Raw genomic sequence first — 20,880 nt, 5'->3', positions numbered from 1 at the left:
GAAAACGACTTCAACCAAGAGGTGGCGCCCTGCCACATCACACACCTTCAGTGGCTTCAGTTAAACTTTGCCCGGTGCTCAGCGAGGGTTCAATCTGTCGTCTTCAACCAACTAAAGGGTCACATTGTGTAAGGACTAACTTTATTAACACCCACACAAAGATACACTCCCTCACACAACCAGGAGGCTGTGTTTCCACACTCCTCTCGGAGGAAGACGCGCCCCCGGCTTCGCTGGAAGAGGGGAAGCCCTTCAGACGGACCACTTGATGGGATGCAGAGAGGAGAGAGGAGCTGCTGCCGTGGCTGTGCGTGATGTTCGAGTCGTCCATCAGGGTTTCAGAGCAACACGCCTGTAGCTGACATCGCAGGTAAGGTGATGTTTTTAAATATGGACTGCGTGTTTGTGCGTCAAAACGCACCTTCACTTAACTTTTAGGAGGTGTTCCCGTGTTTTTTTCAATTATAGCCACTTTGTTTTGGTCCGAGTCGTAGATTAATGCTGTTTTAATGTGTTTTTATGGTGAACAGTGGCCGGATTTAAGCACTGCAGGTGGTCACGGACTTATGTGACCCATTGCTATCCAATCACATTCAGAAAGTCGACCATACACCAAACAAGTGTTTAGAATATTTAATTAGTTTGAGTTTGGTAATTATTGAATTACATTTGTATATTTAACAGTACTGAGTTTGGAAAATTAAAATTTTACACAATAAGCCCCCAAATCACCCCCCACCACCCCCCACCCCAGTGTGTGGTCAGCTGCAGCTCTAATTTAGCTCAGATATTTTCTGCTCAAATGAAGGAGAATGGAGACCGTTATTTCAGAGGAAGCTCTGCTCCCAGAGAGGATGTAGCAACTCACATTGCTGGTCAGTGAGATCATCCTTGTTCTCCAGATTTAAATCCTATTAAAGGCTAACTCAGAAGATCTGCAAAGGTCAGTAAGTGACTTATGTTTGTGTGTAGTGTCAGAATCCAAAGATCAGCTCATCAGCTAATGTTTGCACTGAATACTGGACATAGACTGACTGACACCTCAAACAAGGCAGGTCAGTCAGATGCTGCTCAGCAGGGACCCTATAACCTTTTCACTGCCCCTGTTATCAGGGCGAGATGGGAGTTTGACATTTCAGACATGCAGTTATCTTAACGAGCGACTGCATGAACTTAGTCGCACGTATACAAGAGCTGTCCAGACTTGGCTCCTACTCGGGTGTGAACATTTGAACCAAAGTGTCCAACTCCAGGCAAATTATTTCCTTCACGCATTTTCCTTTTCCGTGTTCAGAGGGATGTTCCTGGGTCTTGATAGCCATCAGTTAGAACAAAGATTTCTCACAGGGCTGTGCAACATGCAAATGAAATGGTGCATATTATAAATAAACAGAGCACTATACAGGCTCTGTTCAAATGATGACATATGAACATCCACTGGTAGATCTTAAATTGGTGATTGCTGTCTTGTTTCCTTATTTTTTGAGGATTTATCAATAAATGTCTAGTTTTTAATCTGGACCTAACGCGCTTTTGCTTAGTTTCTGTCATACATATACAATTAGAAGACTGGATTTTAATATTAAACATGAGCGGAGTGTTAAAAACTGATGTGAGAGTAAGTGTAAGTATTATGCCTGTGAGCCAAAAAGCTCAGTGTTTTTAAAGACAGTTTTTCCTGCTCTTGGCTCTGTATAATAATAATATAGTCATCCACCCAAACAATGATCTGGCTGTGAGGTCAGAAGCATCAACTGCCTGCTGTGAAACCTTCTGTTTGTGAAGAGCAGCCAATCAGAAGCAATTTGCCTTAAAGGGAATGACTTGTTTCAGAACCAAGGAGCTGTATCGAGCCTTGGTATAGTAAAAAAAGAAAGAATTATAGAGAATGATACGCCCCCCTTTAATGAGGTTTTACTCCATATATCAACTAATCAGCATCCCAGCGCAAGTGAATGTCACATATTCAGTACTCTGCAACAGATTTAGATGTTTAGTTTCCAGCAGAGAGACCTCCAAGTTCCCAGATTCGTCCTGAATAAATATGAGAAAATAAAAACATGGAGATGGAAGTGATCATATTTTATTCCTCTGAAGTGGAAACATGCCTGTATGTCATCCCAGGAATGCTCGGGGCAGAAGGAGCAAATGACTGATATAACTGTTTTCACCCCTCACTTTTAGTGTCTTTCAGCTCATCTTTTGTTTTCTGGCCAGCATTGGTTCACTCTCACTGTTCTCCTGAGTGTCTATTAAAAAGCTATGTAAACTGTCTGTGGACTGCTGGCTTCGCACCAAACTGCAGACACAAAGTTAGAAACCAGCTGGTGAACACACTGGAGCACGTAGCTGCTAAAGAGGACAGATATTTGTCTCAGGAGTTTGCAAAAACCAAACCAAAAGAAGAATGATATTGACTTTACATTTATCAGGTGTCCAGAAACTCATCTCCAGTGACTGTTGCTCTGTTGCCATACCAGCCATTACGTCCAATATGACAGCTAAAGCTAGACCAGTAAATCAGTAGCCGAGTGCAGATGTATCTGTTGGAAAATTATTAAGAAGATATAACAGTGCAGCCACACTGGATCAGGTTTATTAAGTGATAGTACTTTATTGTTACAGAGAACATTAACAAGGTTAATTTACGCTTTTTCAACTGTCAAATGCGTCATTCGGTCTGGATCTTGGTCAAACTTTTTTTTAATGTAGCAGATATCATTAAAAGATCCTGCAGTGCTGTATCGTTTCTAAGCTTCTAGTTAACATTAACAGCTTGAATCTGCTGGGAAAAATCAGCTATTCCCTGTAAAGGATGTGTTTTACTCAAAGTCACTTCATGCTATTATTAAAGAATTTAGTTTTGGTCTAAAGTGACTATTAATATACACAGTTAAAGCTGTTATACTCTCTATGAAGCTGTTTTCACTGTCAGAAGTGCGATAAGATCCCATTTAATACAGACTTTCCCTTTAACATATACAGCCTCCTTCATACCGACCATATCTCATCCTCCCTCATACTCATACTGGAAATGTTAGATCATCTCTACAAGCGGCAGATATCAGCTCAAGGCAGATTATTTCTCTCCACTGACGCTCACTTCCTGCATTTGTTCAGGAGCCTTACTGCTGTGCTGATATTTTAAGTCAAGGTTGAAAAAAAGCCATTTTTGCCTCTTTTATGTCCAGGAGAACATTTGGTTTTACAGAGGAACACACTCACGATCTGGAAGAGTCTGAGAAAATTATTAAAAACGCTACACTTGAGTAAACCAGGAATTATATACATGTCTGGTTGGTTCTGGTCTGGGAATTGTGTTGTCCAACTCCAGGATGTTGGCAGTAGAGCCTCTGAGACTGCACAATTCAAGGCAAGCCTCTTTGGCTGGGACACATCCCACTGACACATCAAAGGCCCGTTCAAGGCCTTAGCCCCCCTTTTTATTTCTTCCAGAATGTATTTAATCATTTAGAACAAGTATGATAAATGGAACCAGTAAACAAAACAATCAAAATTATTTAGAACACATTCACACAGAATATTCACAGTCAGAACACGTTTATCCACATTTGCAAAGAGAAAATGAAAAGAGGAACAAACGGGCAAACACAGCAACCTGTTCATGAGCAGTTTTAATGATTTGCATTTCGCTGCTTGGGAGCGCACTGCTATCAGAGAGTGCTGTCACTATATAGAGTGGGTTCAATATATAACCCTTTGTGATATAACACATGAAAATAGTGGAAATACATTGAGCTTTCTGAGACTTGAAGATTTGTGTCTTGTTTTCCCCAAACAAAGGTACAAAATCCAGAGAACAGCTTACAAGAAAAGCAAATGTTCTTATTTTAGAAGATTTCAGAGAAATTCTCTATCACTTATTTAACTCTGGCATCTGGAGTTTGGCTGAGATTAAGAATCTCTTTGGTGAGAGTGTCCTGGCCCGAGATAGGCGGGGTAGGAGAAACCAGGGATCCAAAGTGAGTAATGTTTATTTCTGTAGCACATTTCACAGGCATAAAAGTCACAAAGCACGTACAAGAATTAAAACACAATTAATATAATACGAGAACCATGTTAAATGAAAACAAAATAAATTAAAAAGCCTGATTAAACAGAAAAGTTTCAGTCAGCTAAACAGAGTTGGAGTCGTAATCTGTTCCAGAGCCTTGGAGCTACAGACTGCAAGGCCCTAACCCATTGAGATGAAAGTCACGGGGAGAGCATGCACACTCTACCCAGAAGGTCTCTGCTCAGGTTTGAACCCAGGAAGAAACAGTAGTAACTAGTTGCCAGTTGTTACCATGTGACTTTTAGTTGTGTGAAGGTGATTTGGGATAAGTCTGTCCCTACCTTAAGTTGGTTTCAAATGTTGGTTGCCATGGTTACATGAGGTCTACAGGCAGACCGTGGTGGGTCTTGCTTTTTTGTTTGATAATTTATCGCATTCCTTTTTTTGGCGGGCGAAACAAACACAGTCTCCGGCCCAGCTTGTGTCATCCTGCCCGCTTCACATGTAAGTCATTTGGAAAAGAAAGGCCTTGTTTATGCCGACCACATGCGCTTTTATGTTCAGGCGGCGTCACAGTACACATGTGAGTTTTAGGAAGTGACCAGCAATTAGTTTATTTGTGTCTCCAAGTGCAGGTTTTCCAAAATATTGTCGTGTCACATTCTCCCAGCCAGACACACGGCAGGGATGAAACCTGAGTTTAAAGTAATTACGATGGAGTGAAATTACAGTGAAATAAGACATTTTGGGTACCATCCTCTGAGTCATCTTCGTTTTTTACTACACGTGCTGTGAAATTGTTTATTCCCGTACATTTTCAAAATGAACCTGTCCAGACGCTACAAAACAAAGTTTATATTTATGGATAAAAATAGCACATTTGTATTTTGCTGTTGAAGTTATATTTAAGTCCAGTTTGTGCCCTACACAGACATTAAGAGCATATATTCACTGAGCTAACCATTTGTTTTTCCAAAACTAAATTAACCAGCAAAGTTTAAATGCACCAGAAGGTCATTTAAAAGCACTTACTGTTGTTCTGAAGAATCCCCACAGACTCTTCTACATCTGGAAGTAAAAATATTCAGCTCGCTGATTGCACAGAAAGATTTTTCACTCCAAGAAATGTTGTAAACAGGTTCTAAATCTCGTTTATCTTCATTGGAGGGCATATTTTTATCCCGATGGTCCAAAGAGTCACTGAGGATTCTGGAAAAACCATCACAGCAACAATATGTGGGCTTTTCAAGCCCCAAATTTAACAGAAAGAACACAAACTGGGATGAGTTAAAATCTGCTATGGATGCTATTTATATTTATCTGCATGGTTTATATAAACTCTGTATGGTGCAAGTTACAGGTACAGTTACTGTGAATAAAAGCTGCCTTGAGCAAGTGAAGCTCATGTCCACAGAGTTCATGCTCACAGACATAGCTGCTTTTATTAATCTATTATTTATTTGTCACCAAATAGTCTTTTCAGTTTATTTACTTAAGAAGTGTGCATGTGCCTCTGTTCAGCGTACACACACACACACACACTCGCCCCCAACTTCCACAAATAGACTCAGAATCTGTGGGAAACACTGCTGCATTTTTGTGACCATAATGAACCTCAGCATCATTTTTATCTCCATGTATAAAGCATGTACATCCTGTACACTTTGCAATTGGTAGCTTGCATCACATGTGAAGTCTTTAAGACTTTCTTTCAAGCAATTTTCTAACTACAGTTTTATACTTTAGTTGTATATCACTCTTTAAACAGCATGCTAATAAGCTTGGGAGTTTCTGAGTGGCATTATAATTCGTTATAATCATTTAAACAAAAATTCAGGCTTAAACTCAACTATTAAGTACTACTGTATTTACCTTACAAAGTAAATTATTACAAGCAGGTTTACACAAACACACAGTTTAATCAACTTCAACCATAAACACCAAAATGCTGGATGTTGTTTCAAAGAGCAAGTTTATTGACATATTGGGATTAAAGTGAGACATAGGTCCAGATTTGAGGGGGTCTAAGTCTGTGTAGATAACCTTCTTCTCAGATTAGAGTCCGGTTTTTCACTCCACTCATGCATGTGTAACTCCCATCTGCCAGTTAAGAGATTACTTTCATGTGAGAGTCATAGAAGCATCTGTTTCCTCTCTCACAGCTAGCAACTGATCCCCAGTGATTCGCGTCACCATGCCAACTCCTGCGATCCTCACAGCAACCTGGAGTCCTCAGAGGAGCTGCTAGGTTTACAACTATAATTCCAGCTCTGTTAGCCAACATAAAGTGTATCCCTTCCTAGAGACAAGGAAGCAGGTAGGGTGGAGTAAGAGACAGAGCACCAATATGTAGTGATGAAGTCATGTTTTCTGTGCTGGGTTTAACAGTCTTTTCTGTTTCAGAGATGGTTTTCCAGTGGAGTCTCTGGCTGATTTTCATATTGCTAGTGAAGACAGGACTTGCTGTTGGATGTGTTTGTCCAGGAGCCACCATTTTGTCCCAGTTTCCCTCCAAGGTTCCTGCTGATGTGTGCTGCCTGAACTACTCTGGATCTGCTTTCACCCGTGTGGACTGGTCTGTGTTTACCAATGAAACAAACATAGTGACACTGGATCTCTCCAACTGTAATATCAGCTCTCTCGATATCAGTGGCGAAGAGGTTTCTGGGGCCTCTGCATTGCAGAAGGTCTATTTGAGTCATAATAGACTAAAAATGTTACCAAGTGGGTTTCTGGCGAGACAGCCCAGTCTGAAGGAGCTGGATCTGGCTGGGAACTTACTTCAGGAGCTTCCTGGGGACTTTCTAAAGGACTCTAACAACCTCCAGAAGTTGTTTCTACAAGAAAACCAGCTAAATTTCCTTCCTAGCTCTATATTGGAGAATCCGAGGCTTCAAAAGTTGGAGCTGGATGGGAACCACTGGGACTGCTCTTGCTTGTTACTGGAAGGCCTGGAGGCAAGAAGGGAGGCTAATCGCACCATCAAACTGCAGGATTTGCTTTGGAACATGACCTGCTTCTCTCCCTGGCACCTGGCTGGCAGGACTGTGCTGTCGGTGAAGGTTACCGATGCATGTCGGCCAGCCGGCCTCACAGCGCTCTTCATTGTCCTTCCCCTCCTTGTCCTGTCCACCTTGCTGCTCTGCTGGTGCTGTGGGAGGACGAAGAAGAAAAAAGAAGTGCCTACTTTCAGCAGCTCAAAAAAGAGGCCTCACAGTTCCAGCTCCAACGGTCAGAAGCATCGCAGCAAACAGCAGCCTTCAACGGCTGAGCAGGGTAAAGCTGGAGAGGGGATCCTGAAGAACCAGCTGCTGCTTCGCCCAGCATCTGCCCTCCTGGGCAGCACCAGGGACATCTATGAAGAAGTGGAGATCAAGCTAGGCTCAGTAGAGTCTCTTCCCCGAGTCACCTCATGCCGCTCCAGCTCCACAGAGGAGAGGCAAGGCTCCCAGGAGCCTGATGGGGCCAATAATACAGAGCTGGACACGGTGAGTGTCACAGAAGTGATGAAAGACTCAGCTGACAGGGAGAAAGCTTACATGACTCAGTCAACCGAGTACTACAACCTGGTGCCAGGTATCGAACTGGAGGACTCGGACCATGGCGAGTACGAGAATGTGGCGACATCATCTTCCACCAAAGAATAGATCAGCATTACAGGAAATGCTTAAAAAAATCTTTATTAGAATATTTGTGGCACTCACATGGTGCCTTCAAACCAACTTCCTGCATGATGAGGTCTTAAGATATTCCTGCCAAAGTTACTACAGGTTTCTGTCCTTCTTTGTGTTTTGTCTGTCTTCTTTTTTATTTCGTCAGACCAGAACCACGTAGTCTCAGTTGGTTTGGCAACTGATCCTCTTGATTCTCTCAAATCTCTCAAAAGAGTTTTCCTTAAAAAAATAGTCATATACTTGTGTCATAACACACAGAAAGTTTCCAGAAGTTAGCCTCCCATAGCATAAAGATACAGCAGGGCCTACTCTCTCTGTACTGTCCTATCTGATAAAGGCAGAAAGTAAAGCTAGGCAGAAACAACACTGTAGCTCAATGAATGACAAATCTGTTATGGCTTAAATGCATGCTCACACCATGATATTCTGGAAGTTTTTTATTTCTGCTTCTGTGTCTGGATTACATTTTTTAAGTTAAGTTTTTAAGTTTAAAAGCCTGGAAATACCAAAATTTCTGTAATTAGTTTTGGAGGTTTGGTAACACTTTTACATCTAACAGGGAAGCGCTAACATGAAGATGCTAATGCTAGTCCAAAACTTATTCAGTAATAAATTCATACATGTATTAGTGTCAGTGATCACAGGCAGCAATAGATGTTTTTTTTTTTACAGTGGACATGTTGACTTGTCATGGGTGGAAAAGCACAGGTGGCATTGATTACAGCGCAGTTTAAATTAGCAGTGAAGGACTTCCTGTAAGTCAAATGCAGCCGACACTGATGCGCCTGTTCTTAACCCACGGAAAAACATCTACTTTACACTAATTTGGTTTCTTTCAAAACCAGCACTGTTGTGTTGGCTTGCTTTGAGGCATACATTTGGGTAACTAAATGTATACAAATTGAATGTTTTCAGTATTCTGGTTTGACTGGGCCTTTTTAAGGTGCTAGTATGTTGATGTCTAATCTGGGCAAAGCCAGATAGCTGTTTGCCCTTCTTCGAAAGAAGACCTGTTATGTTGGTCAGCTCTTCTATGTCTGAAACAATACTTTTTTTTTATCTCCCTTAAAGCCAAGTTTCTTCTGATTGGCTGCCCTGTATAAGGAGCAGATTTGAACAGCAGGTGATTGAGGCTTTTGTGCTCGCAGCGAGAGCTGTGTGCTTAGACCATATTATGATTACCCACTCTATATGACATTTATACATCACCTAGAGTAGAAACAAAAAAGAAAAAGAAATCCTAATGAAGCCTGGGTTTTTAGCTCGCAAGCATTACACACACAATTTAGACCTTTGGCCTTTACTACAAGCATCCAGCATCGAGTGCCTTACAAATATTTTAGACCATCTGTCATAAAAATAAGAAAACGCATATCTTTCAAAAACTTTTGCAACTTAAAATAACTGAATTCACTGAACTAAATTTTTCATAGCCAAATTTGAGACAGTATTCCAGAAATGAATCAAACATAACATTCACACACCAAAACTAAATTTTCTGGTCAGGAATACAAGTAAATAACTTTTTTGCTCTTTTGCAAAACTTCTTATATTCTAGCATAAAAAATAACATTAAGTTAAATTGTATCTAGTGATAATCAGGTGGATATACTACATCTGAGTCCAGAAGCTCTCAGTCCTAGGTAGAACAATGCTCCTTTACCTCTGTCTCTATACTTAACACACAGATCAGGGAGCTTTATCAGTCTATAACTGGGTAGAAAAATAAATGTATTTCCCCAAATTTCCAATTAGTGTGTAAAAAAACAACATTCAAATCAAAACAATGCATTAACTAGTTACAGGGACAGTGTGGTCCAGCCTCCACAGTATCACAATGTGTGAGGAAGTGATTTAATCTGGAGCTTTTCCTGTGGGACCCGAGGAACGCAGTGACGGTTTAAAAGGGAGGCCTGATTTTTCTTTTTCTTTTTTCGCTTATGGAAAAACGCTGAAAGAGATTTATTCTGTTTAATACTGAGTCCAGTGCAGTCTGCATTTAATGTTGTTTTAAAGACAAGGAACGAGGATATATTTTTAACTGCTAAGTACAGCAGTCTTTTGTGTCTACTTTTTCTTTACCTCACACAACTGTCGTTGTTCCAGCCATTCCTGTTTGACTTGTTGTACCAAACACAAGAGGATTCCTGATTAAGCTGCACAACCAGAAATATAGGTGCGGAACAATGACGAATCCCACCGCTATGTTCGTAGTTAATTTAGAGCTAAATGTAGAATATAAAGCTAAGATGACAAATCTAATTTTATGTGTCTTTCATTGTTAAGGGAGGATAAAAGGATAGACGAGATGACAACGCTTGCTTTGCGTCACACACTGAAATGTGCAGAGTTTGAAAAAGGCCATGGCGGTTGGGCCTAAATGCTGGTTTAAGATAAAAATCTAAGCAGTGCTTGTTCGGTAAAGTGGAGCTGAGACCTGCACGAAAGAAAACAGTGCACAGCAGGGTTATTGTGACAGTGTAGGACACTCGATTGTTATCAAAGATGTGGAAAACAGATGGATGTCTCGCTTTCACACTTGCTGGTTTCGCAGACTAATTGGTTTTTTTGTTCAGTGAAATACTGAAGGGTGCAGCAAAGGGTGTGGAACTTCCTGCAATTGAAAAAAACTGATCTGTATTTTCCAGATGAGTTTTCACATATTTTCCGTTTAAGCTTTATATATCGACATTGTAAGGTTGCCAAGTGCTCTTCGGTCAAAAGACAAATGCAAAGACAGTTGATGCACAAAACAGCTTGTTGTTATGTTAATGTAAAAGGGATATACAGCTACATGTCACTGATGTACAGTTCTGTGCATTTTAGATGTTATTCTCTGGTTATTATTTCAGTGCCTGTCAAGCTTTATATTTCTGTCATAGGTTTACATTGGCAGCAGTTATATACTGGACTTTATTTCTGACTGAATAACCTGCTGACAAAATTTAATTTCAAAATTTCAGAAATAGCCATGAAATGTGATCTGCTTGTTTGTAAATATGGACACAATTTGCCTCATTTATCCTGTGATAGTCGTAAATGTAGTATTTTAACCCAATCCACAGTCTTTCCTAAAACTAACCAAGTAGTTTCGTTACCTTCATCTGGCCAAACATGCAAAAATTATACACAAGTTAGCATATTGTTAGAGTCGGGTTGTACTCTGTTACATGAATGTCTTGTTTTTATCCCCACCACTAAAGACAAGACATATCCTGGAGTCTAAGCTCTAGTCACACAGTCCTAGAGACTGGTTGGGGACCTAGCAAGAGGTTGCTAAGGAAAAACATTTTCTTCCTGAATAGTTGGCAAGTGCTTTCTGGGTGTTGTTGGATAAAATTAATCAGACAGAGGTATATAGTGCTGCACCAAATACCTCTTTGTGATTACTTTGGTTGCTAAGAGACTGCTGTGATTGCCTGTAGTTTGCATGGAACATTCTAACTTGTCTGCAAACACTCGCCAACTCCTCACTAAGTGGTTGTAGAACTGTGAAGAGTGTAACGCAAACTGGAAAGTGAGACATTTTGCTTTCAAAGTGAAGTTTTGTGTGTTCAAGCCTGTTAGTTTCAGTCATATGACACACTTTTCCCGTGAAGATGAACATTCTCCAGTTCCTATTTTACGTTACGCTTCTTCAGTCTTCACTACCAACTGGTAGTTGGATAGCAAGGGTTTGCAGTGAAGTCTGTCTTCAATGCAAACGTTAGCAACCTGCTAGTAGCCAAAGCAATCACAAGAAGGTTTTTGGTACAGTTCCTAGGTCACCTAAGCCCATGTGACAGAGACCTTTGCTGAATTTCACAACATTTTAAAAGTTGAAATCAAATTCCATAACTTAGATTCAGTTAATAAACATTTTTTTTTTAACTTACTGTCTTTCTTATGTGTGTCCTTGTACATAAAAAACATTTGTTTTGACTATTTCACAAATTACATTGAAGCAACATTGAGATTCAAATGAATTTTAGCTAATAATAAACTTACTTCATGAACTGATAAAAATAAAATATTGTCTATGTTTTCTCAATATTAATTGAAATGACTAATGTAAAAAAAATGTGTATGGTGTATACAAAAAATGCATAAAAAGAGTGAGGCTAAGGCTACATGTAAAGTTAGCAATAAGTAAACCTTACCTCATATTACCTCATATTTGAAACAGTGTGTTTTTAATTTAGAATGAATGAAGTAGTCTCTTATGATGTGGTCTCCCCAGTTTTGTTTTGTTAAAAGTTTAGCCAAAGCTTGATATATGTAAGATAACTTTAGCTAAACCACACTGATAACATTCAGGATTAGCATTTAAAAAAACAGTAGAAAGCTACAGTGAATGTACTATTAACCTTTTTTTTATTGTAACCTGTAAACCCACATTCTAAAGTTGTAAATTAATCATATATTTGGTTAATTTGCTTGCTAGTTAGCAAACATGCTAACTTTTGAAATTTTGGGAGAGGCATAAAAAAGCGGCAACTTTCAAACTTCACTACCTTAACTATACTTTTGACTGTATAAATACCTACAAGTCCAAAGGTTTACATGTTTCTAAAATTACATTCTAAATTACTGGACATTTGTGTTGTGCTATTGCTAAGTGTCAAATACATTTCAATAAGCACACTTTGTTTTAGACTAAATAGATTTGAATTTGATTAAATTTAGTCCTGCTGGGAAATTAACCTTGCCAAAATTTAATAATGGGATACACAAAATCCAAATATTTAAAAAAGTAATCAAACTTTATAACCCTCCTTCATTTTAACGTAAGTGAGCTTTGTTTGACAAACTGTTTGTTAGCCTAAAAGGCCTGTTAGACATCTTAGTTAATAGGCTATGTAGGCTAGTTTAATCTTAGGTCTGGACCAGCAATATCATTGTATATGTTTTATTGTCTTTGAACAAAGATTTTAAAAAAAGAAAGAAAAGAAACTAATAAACTATCAATTCATAAAACAGCTGATAAACAGCCTGAGATGTCTTAAATGTATCAAATATAAGTCAAGGCTTGGGATTTTTTTGTTGTTTGTTTGTTTTTTTATACTCAGTCTACTGTCAGAGGCTACTGTTGTAAAGGAAAGAAAAGGAAAGAAAAACAAACTACGTTGGCTTGTTTTTGTGGTGACAGGCTAAGTGTAATTTTGTTTTGTTTTTTCAGTAAAAATGCTGTAAAATTGACAATGAGTCAGATATCTGCCTCGGACAAAATCGTGTCCTGATTCTCTGTAATGTTAACACTTTGCAAATGCTGCAGGCAGATTTTGTGCCATTAGCTACATATTTGACACCCCGTAACGTCTTCAGTATCGCTGAATCATTAGTAATCATTCAGATGTAAAATGGCAATACTGTATGTAATAAAAGCACTGATTTTTTTACCACATTTTTACAGGAAGATGCACTATGTTGATTGTGTATACACTTTAATATTGTTGACAGAGAAATAAAAGCTTGTTTTTAAGTATTTGTGTTCAGTATCTCTGAAAACAGACTCCTAATCCTTTTCTATGTTCCCCTTTCTGCCCTGGCAATGACCCAGGCTGACCCCAGCTACCTGAAATCCCTCTTTTGAGCTCTAATTTCACTCACCGTGGGAAGTTGTAATTACAGCATTGGGTTACCAAAATGATCAGCATGGAAGTGCCATTCTCAGAGATCTTAGCCACAATCAGTAGCCAAAGGCAGGAAATGACTAGGCTGAAACAGTTGTCTGAGTATCCATGGATGCTAATCTGGGCGTGTGTTTCATCTATAGATCAAGATCACACACGAACCATTGTGTGTCAGTTTGATACTCAGGAGGGAAGCAAAGTAAAAAGCACGACTTCTAACATTTCTGGAACCAGTAATAAAGAGAGTTTTGAAATAAAATCCAAACAAAGTGTTAAATATCTCAGATGTTCCTTTGATTGTTTTCTGTCAATAAAGGAGCCTCTGGGTGTCTCTGTTTATGAAGTAAATACAGGCCTCAGGGCTGAGGCTGAGAGCCATGCTGCACATTACAATAATGCCACCTAGTGTCAGGAATTGAGATTAGTTCATCATTTTTATCGTGGATATATTTAAAAAAAAAATCTCCTAGTAAAACAAAAATCAGTGCAAGTAAAAATGTAAACACTGTGAGACTCGGATTCAGGCTGGGAATGGGGAAGTCCACAGTGATTGCTGATCCAGGCTCCAGTGGAGGATGCATGGCCTCATAAATGTCCAGTCAGAGGTGAGCAAACAGAGCCAGTGTCCAAAGCAGGGCTGGAAAAGAAGAGTCTGATTTACAGTGAGGAGCTGTAACTATGTGAAAAACAAACAAGTGAGCTAAGCACAGCAACCAGTTACAAAGGACGGAGACTGGAGGGATGGACACCTCTGACAGCTCTGATGTTTAGACTGCTGCTATCACAGTCACCAGTAAATAACACAGTCTACGCACCTAGCGGCCTCTGCTGAGCAATCAATCTGCATGCGCTCTGTTTGATTTTCTGTGGCAGGATGCTGAGATAGCAGGTCCAAAGTACTTATTTGTGTTACATCAGAAAAAGGTATGTCGTCAGAAAAAGTGTGCGGTGCATTTTCAGTTAAATATTGCTTTCTACTTTACATATGTAAGTAAACCTTATTTGAACAGAAATGGCACATACAGCAGTCAGAATAGTATTACATATAGCTTAAAAAGCCACATTTTTATTATGTGTAATTTGTTATTGTTACATAAGACAAAGTCAACACATTTTATGAGGAGAAAGTCATAAGTAAGAAAGCCAAAAAAACCCTAAAAAGTACAGAATAAAGCAAAAACTAGACAAGAACGCTCACTATATGATTGTAGCTTTTAAGTGTGAATGTATTTACATGGTGGGCCTATATTTTAAAGGTTTCTTTATATGTGCATATGTAATTATAGAGTATGAAGGTAGCCATATGGGAAACATAGGTGGAAATAAGAACAAATGATTAAAAAACAACAGCAGATTTGTGCAATTGTGCAACAACATTTGCATGTTAAATTTTTGCATGTTAAAATTTAACATGCAAATATTTTAAAGCATAATTCAGCCTTACGGTTAACTAGACGAAGCAAGTCAATAACAGTAATAAATACATCATCAAACAGTAAAACTGACACAGCTGATAGAGTCCTCTCAAATAAGCACATAAAATGGATACATTTATAAAACAGATGACAGTCTTGATCATAAAATAAATCCTCAATTCTAAATATTTAGAAGTAATATAAAGACCTATTCCCCTGCAGAGATTACAATCCAATATAAGCTGTAATTACTTCATTATGTAACATTATACACGATTATTATAAAGTCTGCTTTTATAAAAAAAAATGCATTCCTGAGTGAGATAAATCATACATAGTTTAGAAGAAGCTGCAGTCCAATTGTTTGCGTACAAGTTTCATTAAAATATACATTTATATAGATTATCCATCGATCTATCCTCTTTCGCTTCTCCACTTCAGGGTCATGGGGGGACTGGAGCTGGCACAGAGTGAGAGGCGGGGTACACCCTGGACAGGTCGTCAGTCTGTCACAGGGCTAACACAGAGAGACGGACAACCATTCACACTCAAACTCACACCTATGGGCCATTTAGAGTCACCAATTAACCTAACCCCACTAACTCCACATTTTTGGACTTGCAGACTCCACATAGAAAGGCAGATGCTGGATTCAGACTTTCTTGTTGTGAGCTAACAGTGCTAAACACCATGACACCTTGCTGCCATATATATGTATAATTTGTATAAAAATAAATTATCTTTTTTAAGCCCAACTGCCTCTGACATGTAATAATTTAGCGTTTCTGTTTGCTTAATGTGATACAACACTAGATTTTTTTTGTCTTTTGTTTTGTTCTTTGCTTTTGCGTATCATTAATTATTATTTATCTTTTTTTTTTTAGAATAAATGACAGCTGTAAGAATAATTTAACTTTTTAAAAATAGAGGAATTAACACAATAATTATTAACACTTTTGTGTTGGCTGAGAACCTTAAAGATTATAACTTTTACTGGAAAGTTTTACTGAATAATAACTTGATTGCTGATCACTCAAGCCTGTTATGTGAGCTTAAAAAGAGATGTTTCATGCAGCCTGTAACTGTAGGTGTGTTTCACTTAGGCTGCAGGTTCCCAAGTAATAAAACTAAGGTGTTAATTTATGACAGCACCAAGAGAGCTTTAAATTCAGGCCCAGAGGAAGAAACTTTCTTCTTAGGACAACAGGATTCAGCACAGGTGGAGGTAGGACAGGTCTTGAAAAGTCTTTTATGTATATGTAATTATTAAACATACATTTAAATGCCTTTTAATGCTTTTCAGGGATTTTGTGCTTAAACATGACAGTTTCCTACAGTCTTGAGGTGGCCAATGCCAGGTTTGCTGGCTTTTCCAGGCTCCTGTTCAGGTGGAAGGGAAGCATCTACAGGCTGCTCTACAAGGAGTTCCTGGTGTTTTGTAGTGTTTATTTGTTTTTTAGTTTGTTTTACAGGTATATTCACATTTTCATATCGCTCTTACTCTTACCTAGCTTTGCTTGTCTGTCTCACAGTGACAATTTTAATTTGCTCCACAGGTTTCTCCTCACACGGAGGCAGCAGGATCTGTTTGAGCGTATCGCCCTTTACTGTGATCAGTTCACCAACACCAACTACATCCCTGTTTTGTTTGTGCTTGGTAAGAATGAATCATACAGCAATTAAAGAACTAAAAAAAAAAATCATATGCATGAACTTTCTCTCTTTTTTTTTTTTGTTGTATTCTAGGTTTCTATGTGACCTTGGCCTTTAACAGGTGGTGGGGTCAGTACACCAGCTTCCCACTGCCTGACAACCTGATGATGGTGGTGTCTGGGAACGTCCACGGGACTGATGAGAAGGGCCGTCTGCTGAGACGAACCCTCATGAGATATGCCAATTTATCTTCAGTCCTTATTCTCCGCTCCATTAGCACAAGAGTTCACAAGCGGTTCCCAACTTTGGACCACATTGTGGAGGCTGGTGAGAGCAACAGTTCTTAATTAAAAGTCGAGTTATTTTTAAAAATGTCACATGTACCTTTTGCACCATATTCAGACATATAATAATTGCTGAATGTACCAGTAAGCAAGACAGAGTGCTTCCAGTATAGACAATACTGAGGAAAAAATAAAGGGCTCATTACTCAAGACTTTTTCCTTTTGTACTTCTCACAGGCATCTTTTTACTTCACCAAATCTTAGTTATAAGTTACAAAATAATGCAGAAATAATCTGTCTGCTTTTAAAGTTTTTTCTACACATCAAATACTTATGAACACACAAAAATATATATTTTTAGCATTAAAACAGGGAAGAGTTCAGCCAAGAGAATTGTTTTTATAGGTCACAATATAGCACTGTACACCTCACATGGATAAGGAGTTTGTCCATTTAGTAAAAATGTGTGATTAAGATTGAATTGGGCAGTTGGGCTTTTGGGATACAAGTATTTTGTCAGTTACAGCGGGGGGGAAAAGTGGAAAAAAAAGAACACCCATCATGATTCTCAGTCTTGTTTAGTTTAACTAACAGACCAAAACTCAAACGTATTTACTTCATTGTATTTTAAAGGGAATGAAATCCTAATACTAACATTTCAGTGTTATGCGGTTCAGTTTATTGCAGTCACTTTAATTGCTGTCAGTAAATTAATGGTTTCATATATCATGTGAACTAAGTGTGTCTAATACGTGGGCAGGATTTATGACCTTGGAGGAGCTGAAAAAGTTTGAGTCACTGCACTCTGACTTCAACAAGTACTGGATGCCTCTGGCGTGGTTTTCAAACCTGGCGTCCAGAGCGAGAGAGGAGGGCCGAGTGAGGGACGACATAGCTCTGAGGCTGCTGATGGATGTGAGGAGTTTACTTAAGAATGCAACAAGCGCAGACCTACACATTTTCTATGACTTACAAATAATCTATGGCTCTAAAGTGTGCGTAAACTCCACTAGTCATTGTTGTACTACATCTGCAGGAACTCAATAACTACAGAGCAAAGTGCAGCCTGCTGTTCCATTATGACTGGATAAGCATCCCTCTGGTCTACACTCAGGTACAATCAGCCAATGAAATATGAGCCATTCATTTAAGTGCTGTACATCACTATAGACTTGATTCATAACTAAATACATTCAAAGATTTTTATATCTAGAACATATTAAGGAATTATCAAATAAAACTTGGATTCTTTTTAGATTTTTTTATAGATTAAACCAACTATCAGCATGTAATGTTGTTGTTGTCCTGAGTCATATTAGTGGTGCACATGGATATGCTTCTTGAACTCATGACCAGTTCAGTTTTTTTGCCTAGATCATTACATAAAATGCGTTTTTTACAAGACAAAACCTTTCTGCTGTTTCTTTTCAACAACGTATGTGCTTGTCTGATTTCATCAATTTCATATAAATTAGCAGATGATTCTACCTCCTGAGACACAACTGTACTTAGCAACCCCTAATTTTCTATCTCATTGGTTTTTTTCTGTGTAGGTAGTAACTATTGCAGTTTACTCATTTTTTGGCTTCTGTGTGATTGGCCGACAATTCCTGAATCCCGAGAAAGGTTACAAGGACCACAGACTGGACTTGTACGTCCCTGTTTTTACCCTGCTGCAGTTCTTCTTTTACGCTGGCTGGCTCAAGGTAACACAGCACATTCATGTATCAGTGCACACTTCCATTCCAGGCTCTATAATATAATCTTATCATATTTCAGAGGGAAATATGTACTTTTTATTTTTTTGTGACAGTTTTAACATTGTGGTTTTGTATGATTTCACTTAAAAAAAGAAAAGAAAAGAAAAGACATCCAATAAGCTCATAAAATACAGCTTATGAGCATAAATCGGTTGTTCACAGCAGTTGAAAAGTAAAAAAACCAAAAACAACGATGTGATGCTGAGCTCTTTGTTGCCGCTGTTCTAAAAAGAGATTTCCTATCAAGATTGTCGTTTGGTTTTACTTGAATAACTAATAAAATTACGTCAAGTTTATGTATGCGAACTTTCTTTGTTCAACTCATAAACCCTCTAAGTTATCTGGTGACCAATTGGAGGCCCCTGACCCATCAGTTGGGAACAATAGACTGAGATGTTTACTGAATATCACAGCTGCATGAAGAAAAGCATGCTGAAGCACTGATGCATGCAGTTTTTTTTCCACTGTTTGCCTGTCCAGTTTCTGTTTCTGTTTTGTAGGTGGGAGAGCTGATCATCAATCCATTTGGCGAAGATGATGATGACTTTGAAACGAACCAGTTGATTGACAGAAACTTTCAGGTTTTCCCCTTCGGACATTCCCCCTAATTATGACTACTAGAAACCTAGAATGAGATGTTAATTCTCTTTCTTTCTACCGCAGGTGTCAATGCTGGCTGTGGACGACATGTACCAGAATCTGGCTCCAATGGTGAAGGACAAACACTGGATGCAGAGACACTTCTCCATCCCTTACACTCTGTCGACAGCAGCGGAGAGCCTCAGACCAGCATTCAAAGGCTCCACTTATGACATGAGGTAAAGTGAGAGGGAGGGAATTTAAGATAAGGGAGTATATCCATCCATCCATCCATCCATCCATCCATCCATCCATCCACCCTACTCAGCGGGCTGAGCAGAGAAGCCCAGACTTCCCTCACCCCAGCCACCTCTTTCATCTTGTTATGTTATGTTATATATGTGTGTGTGTATTTTATTCAAAATGTAAATATTTGTGAACTCTATTTATAAGTAGAACTAGAATTATATATCAATCCTTCTATGACTATCTTGATTTGTCGTTTTTTTTATAGCTTGTCAAAAAAGTCTTTTTCATCTTTTCTTTTTTAATAAAAATTTTAATCTATATGATAATGATAATATAATATAATGATAATGATAATATTATATAATGATAATGGGAATATCTCATAATTTTCAGTTACAATTTTGAAAATGTAAGTATATTTTTATACTTAAAGTTTAAGTAACACTTCCATCCTGGACAGTTCGTTGTAATAGCGTGATTTTACATTCCTAGATAAATCACAACCACTGCCATGTTTGGGTTTAAAATATCTTCCATGTTTTCAGGATGAGTGCTGAAGATCTAGAGATTCACCAGCCTGGAGGCACTCCTATGAACAAACAGCATTTGCACCTTCAGGGCTCTGTGAGTGATGGGCTCAACAGCCTTCTGCAGTGGGGTAAAGGCATCCTGCGCGGTGGGAGCCTCTCTTCTCTGAAGGAAGTCTCGTCAAACCCAAATGACGCAGACGGGGATGATGAAAGGGAAATAGATGTGATCACTCACAAAGAACAGGAAAAGGGACTAATTAAAGTTGTAATTGAACACAACTAATTGATACTTGCTATCATGTTTTTGAAAACTTTTATTGTAAACATGACAAAAAAAATGTTTGAAAACATTTTTTGGGGAGGTGGAAATGTGACATTGAAAGGTTTCGCTTGTGTTAAACTGTGAAGTACAATAAGATTTCCTCCTTTTCAGGTTTTATTTGTTGACATTTTTGGAAATTAAGCGTAAAATTAATTATTAACTATTAGATCTCCTGTTTGCTTAGTACTGTGAGACCCATTTTATCCTATCTGTCAGAAATCTATGTATTATGAGAAAAAAATGTCTGATATTCTTGAGTAAATAAAATTCCAGTTGAAAAATATGTTATTATTATCATTATTGTGCAATTTACTTTAAGTGGCTAAAAACTCTTTGGAGGGAGCTAAAGTGTTTCTAAGCAGAAAACACTGTGACTGAAAACACTGTAAAACCCTGATGACTGTAAGTCTTTCATAAATGACAACTTTATCGGTATAATGAAAATTATGAATTTTTATGATTGTTGAATATACTGAAATAGGTTTGTCTTCCACAAAGGCTATGTAAGATGTGGTTAATGCTATTAAAAAGGTGTATTTAACTCAATCCATAGTAAACCTTTGATTGTGAAAGCCTTGGAGGTCTGAAGCATTTGTTCAGTAAGTAATCCTCCCTTGCTATAACTGTATTTACATAAACCCACGTGATTTCCCTTAACAACAACAACACTAACAATAATAATATTAAAGTTGCAGTTTATTCTTTACACTTAGATCACACTAATGTTTTTAATCGTATCTGACACGAGTTTTTATGAGTTTTTGAGATCTCTAAATCATCAGTGTGA

At 38.4% G+C, this 20,880-nt stretch overlaps 2 protein-coding genes across 2 annotated transcripts; both read left to right on the top strand.

Annotated features, from left to right (window-relative positions):
• The first annotated feature begins 143 nt into the window (after window positions 1–143).
• si:ch211-106k21.5 (reticulon-4 receptor-like 1) lies at window positions 144–13,150 on the top strand. Its single transcript, XM_063462905.1, has 3 exons — window positions 144–370; window positions 6,178–6,332; window positions 6,419–13,150. Exon 3 carries the CDS (start codon window positions 6,421–6,423, stop codon window positions 7,660–7,662), a length of 1,242 nt encoding a protein of 413 aa, XP_063318975.1. The 5' UTR covers window positions 144–370; window positions 6,178–6,332; window positions 6,419–6,420; the 3' UTR covers window positions 7,663–13,150.
• A 2,886-nt stretch (window positions 13,151–16,036) lies between these two features.
• Window positions 16,037–20,054, top strand: best4 (bestrophin 4). The gene is made up of 9 exons (XM_063460899.1): window positions 16,037–16,188; window positions 16,273–16,373; window positions 16,463–16,696; window positions 17,414–17,568; window positions 17,690–17,767; window positions 18,207–18,359; window positions 18,914–18,994; window positions 19,077–19,231; window positions 19,787–20,054. Exons 1-9 carry the CDS (start codon window positions 16,037–16,039, stop codon window positions 20,052–20,054), a joined length of 1,377 nt encoding a protein of 458 aa, XP_063316969.1.
• The last annotated feature ends 826 nt before the right edge of the window (window positions 20,055–20,880 follow it).

The sequence above is a fragment of the Pelmatolapia mariae genome, linkage group LG18 (assembly GCF_036321145.2).
Source record: "Pelmatolapia mariae isolate MD_Pm_ZW linkage group LG18, Pm_UMD_F_2, whole genome shotgun sequence".
Classification (NCBI taxonomy): Eukaryota; Metazoa; Chordata; class Actinopteri; order Cichliformes; family Cichlidae; genus Pelmatolapia; species Pelmatolapia mariae.
This window is presented reverse-complemented; position numbering and strand designations above follow the sequence as displayed.